The 2,458-nt window shown below is 45.0% G+C and overlaps 1 protein-coding gene across 1 annotated transcript; it reads left to right on the top strand.

Moving 5' to 3' along the window:
• Positions 1–474: 474 nt before the first annotated feature.
• LOC120227746 (C-C motif chemokine 15-like) lies at positions 475–1,867 on the top strand. The gene is made up of 3 exons (XM_039225788.1): positions 475–616; positions 1,100–1,211; positions 1,581–1,867. The coding sequence occupies exons 1-3, from the start codon at positions 490–492 to the stop codon at positions 1,681–1,683; spliced, it is 342 nt and encodes a 113-aa protein (XP_039081719.1). The 5' UTR covers positions 475–489; the 3' UTR covers positions 1,684–1,867.
• Positions 1,868–2,458: the final 591 nt, after the last annotated feature.

The raw sequence follows: 2,458 nt of genomic DNA, 5'->3' as shown, positions 1-2,458 counted from the left end.
TATTTTACATTTTCAATACAATAACATTTTTTAAAAGGCAGCACATACCTGGATATTGCTTAACATCCTTGGCAGAGCCAGGGAAGTGTACTTCAATCAAACATAGTATTTCTGCAGCAAATACCTACAAATATTTGTGCCCATGGGATAAATAAAGATTATAAATAGCCTCACTTCACTCTGGGTGACACTGTGTCACCAGATCAGTTAATGAAAAATGTTTCTGTTTCCTGAGTCCTGTGGGTTCCAGAAATGTACAGAAAGTATTGTGGACTGTATCACATTACATAGCTATCCAACTGATTTATGCATATGGGATTTACATTTTGCTTTTTGTATTTTAAAGTCATTAGGATGGTTTCACCTCCCATACAGTTTCAAGAGTTTCCTGAAACATCTCAGCGTCCTAAGAGAGACAATGAGCCCCAAGCAGACCTAGAACCCAGACAGATGTCTAGTGGTCCAGCATGGTCACCTCCCTACCAGGGGATGGGGCTGAGACCGGTGGAGATACTAAGGCAATGCTGCCTTTGTGATTTCTCTCCCTTTGTCTGTTTTTCTCAAATAGAACCTGTGGTGGCAATACGTCCGCATGAACCCTCAATACATCTGGAAGGTAAAAGTATATGTTATAGTATAGTTTATGTTTAAAAGCAGCAGCTGCACAGATCTGCTCAGTGGCTTCAAAACACCTCGTTTATAGGGTGGGGGTTGAGGGAAAGAGGAGGAAGATCCTGAAGGTGGTGAACCTCCCAAGGAAGATCAGGATTGGCCTTTAGAGGTAACCTCTATTCCACCCAGCCGTCTCCAGAGTCGGCTCCCCTGGGACAGCAGGTGCTCTCTAATGCCTTCTGCAAGCATCAGACACTTCCTCTTCTATCAGAAATGTTCATGGCCATGCTGTGGCCCTGCCTGGGTGCCCCCAGACACATAGCTCAGCCCCAAGGAGAGGGAAGCAAGTGCTGGCCGAGAAGGAGAATGTCCCTTTGGAGTTATGTGCCTTCTCACCCTTTCCAGGACTTTGGAGGAAAGGGGTAAAAGATTTAGTCATCTTCAAAAAGAGACCCAGTCCCTAAATGACCCTTTCCGCTTGCTGCAGGCTTTCACCGTCCTGCTGACTGCTGCATCCACTACACTCCACGGAAAATCCGATGTGTAATCATGAAAGATTATTTTATAACAAGCAGCGGATGCTCCCAGCCAGGTGTTATGTAAGCACCAAGCTCACCAGCCATGTCTTGGGAAGGGAGGACCTGACGGAGGGGGTATCTAGAAAAGTCCCACTCACCGTCTGGATCGTGCCAGGTCACAAGAGGCAGGGCATCAGATATGAGATGTCCCCAGTGAAGAGGGAGGCTGGAGACAGAAGGAGAGAACAGAAGAAAGGCTGCCTGAGGAGACTCCCATGACTCACTAAGGCAGTCATAGGGCTGAGTCTCAGAAAGGAGGTACCCTGCACCCCTGCAGCAGAGAAATAAAAGAAGAGGCTGGACTGATCCCAGGGTCAGGGAGGATTGGGCATCTCAACCCCGTTTGCTGAACCCCCTTAGTTTGTAATTTTTCTCTGCCTTGCTCCCCAGCTTCCTCACCAAGAAAGGGCAGCGTGTCTGTGCCAACCCTTTTGATTTGGGAGTTCAGGATTGCATGAGGTCCCTGAAGCTGAACCTAATGACACAGACCTGAGAAAAAGGAAGCTTGCTTGAGGAGAAGGGATACTAGGTGTCAACCAACCCTATCTCCACTTCTCTTGTCCCAACTACCTCCTGGGATTTTCTTGGCCTGAATTATTTTTTTAAGAAGCAACAATTACTGTTCTTTCTGTTCTGATTATAAAAAGCAATACATTAATAAAGAGTATCCAATGTAACTTTCTTTGAAAATTTTTTTAAATGTTTTATTTACTTCTGAGAGAGAGTGAGAGACAGTGTGAGCAGGGGAGGATCAGAGAGAGAGGCAGACACAGAATCTGAAACAGGCTCCAGGCTCTGAGCTAGCTGTCAGCACAGAGCCCGACGTGGGGCTCGAACCCACGAACTGTGAGGTCATGACCTGAGCCAAAGTCAGTCGCTTAACCGACTGAGCCACCCAGGCGCCCCCCCCCAAGAGAATTTTTAAAAAGCTAAAAACATTCATGCTCATTTAAACATAGATTGAATATGTATCCAAATTGTACTTAATCTATTTAATGAGGGAACCATAAAACAGAGTCAAAGATCATCTGAAATCTTAACTCAGGGAAAAACAGAGTAATATCCTATACAACAATAAAACTGTAACCTTGAGGGATTATCTTATCTATCTAATAGACAAAAATCACCTACATCTGTGCTACATAAAAATTTGCATGTTAATGTAATTTCACAAAGTCTGGGGTCCCATCAGTTGTAAGTAGAACAACACTCAAGAGGACATTCCCCTTACAGATTTAGAAACCCTGGGTGGGCCTTTGGACAATGTT

The sequence above is a fragment of the Hyaena hyaena genome, unplaced genomic scaffold (genome assembly GCF_003009895.1).
Source record: "Hyaena hyaena isolate Hyena2069 unplaced genomic scaffold, ASM300989v1 scaffold_3124, whole genome shotgun sequence".
NCBI lineage: Eukaryota > Metazoa > Chordata > Mammalia > Carnivora > Hyaenidae > Hyaena > Hyaena hyaena.
The sequence above is the reverse complement of the archived record's forward strand: the minus strand, read 5'-3'. Positions and strand labels throughout refer to the sequence as shown.

Excerpts from the sequence above, each read along its gene's own strand:
- LOC120227746 (XM_039225788.1), top strand. The coding sequence starts at position 490 with ATGGGGCTGAGACCGGTGGAGATACTAAGGCAATGCTGCCTTTGTGAT. Across the intron at positions 617-1,099 it reads ACCCTCAATACATCTGGAAG|GCTTTCACCGTCCTGCTGAC; the intron begins GTAAAAGTATAT and ends CGCTTGCTGCAG. Across the intron at positions 1,212-1,580 it reads TGCTCCCAGCCAGGTGTTAT|CTTCCTCACCAAGAAAGGGC; the intron begins GTAAGCACCAAG and ends CTTGCTCCCCAG.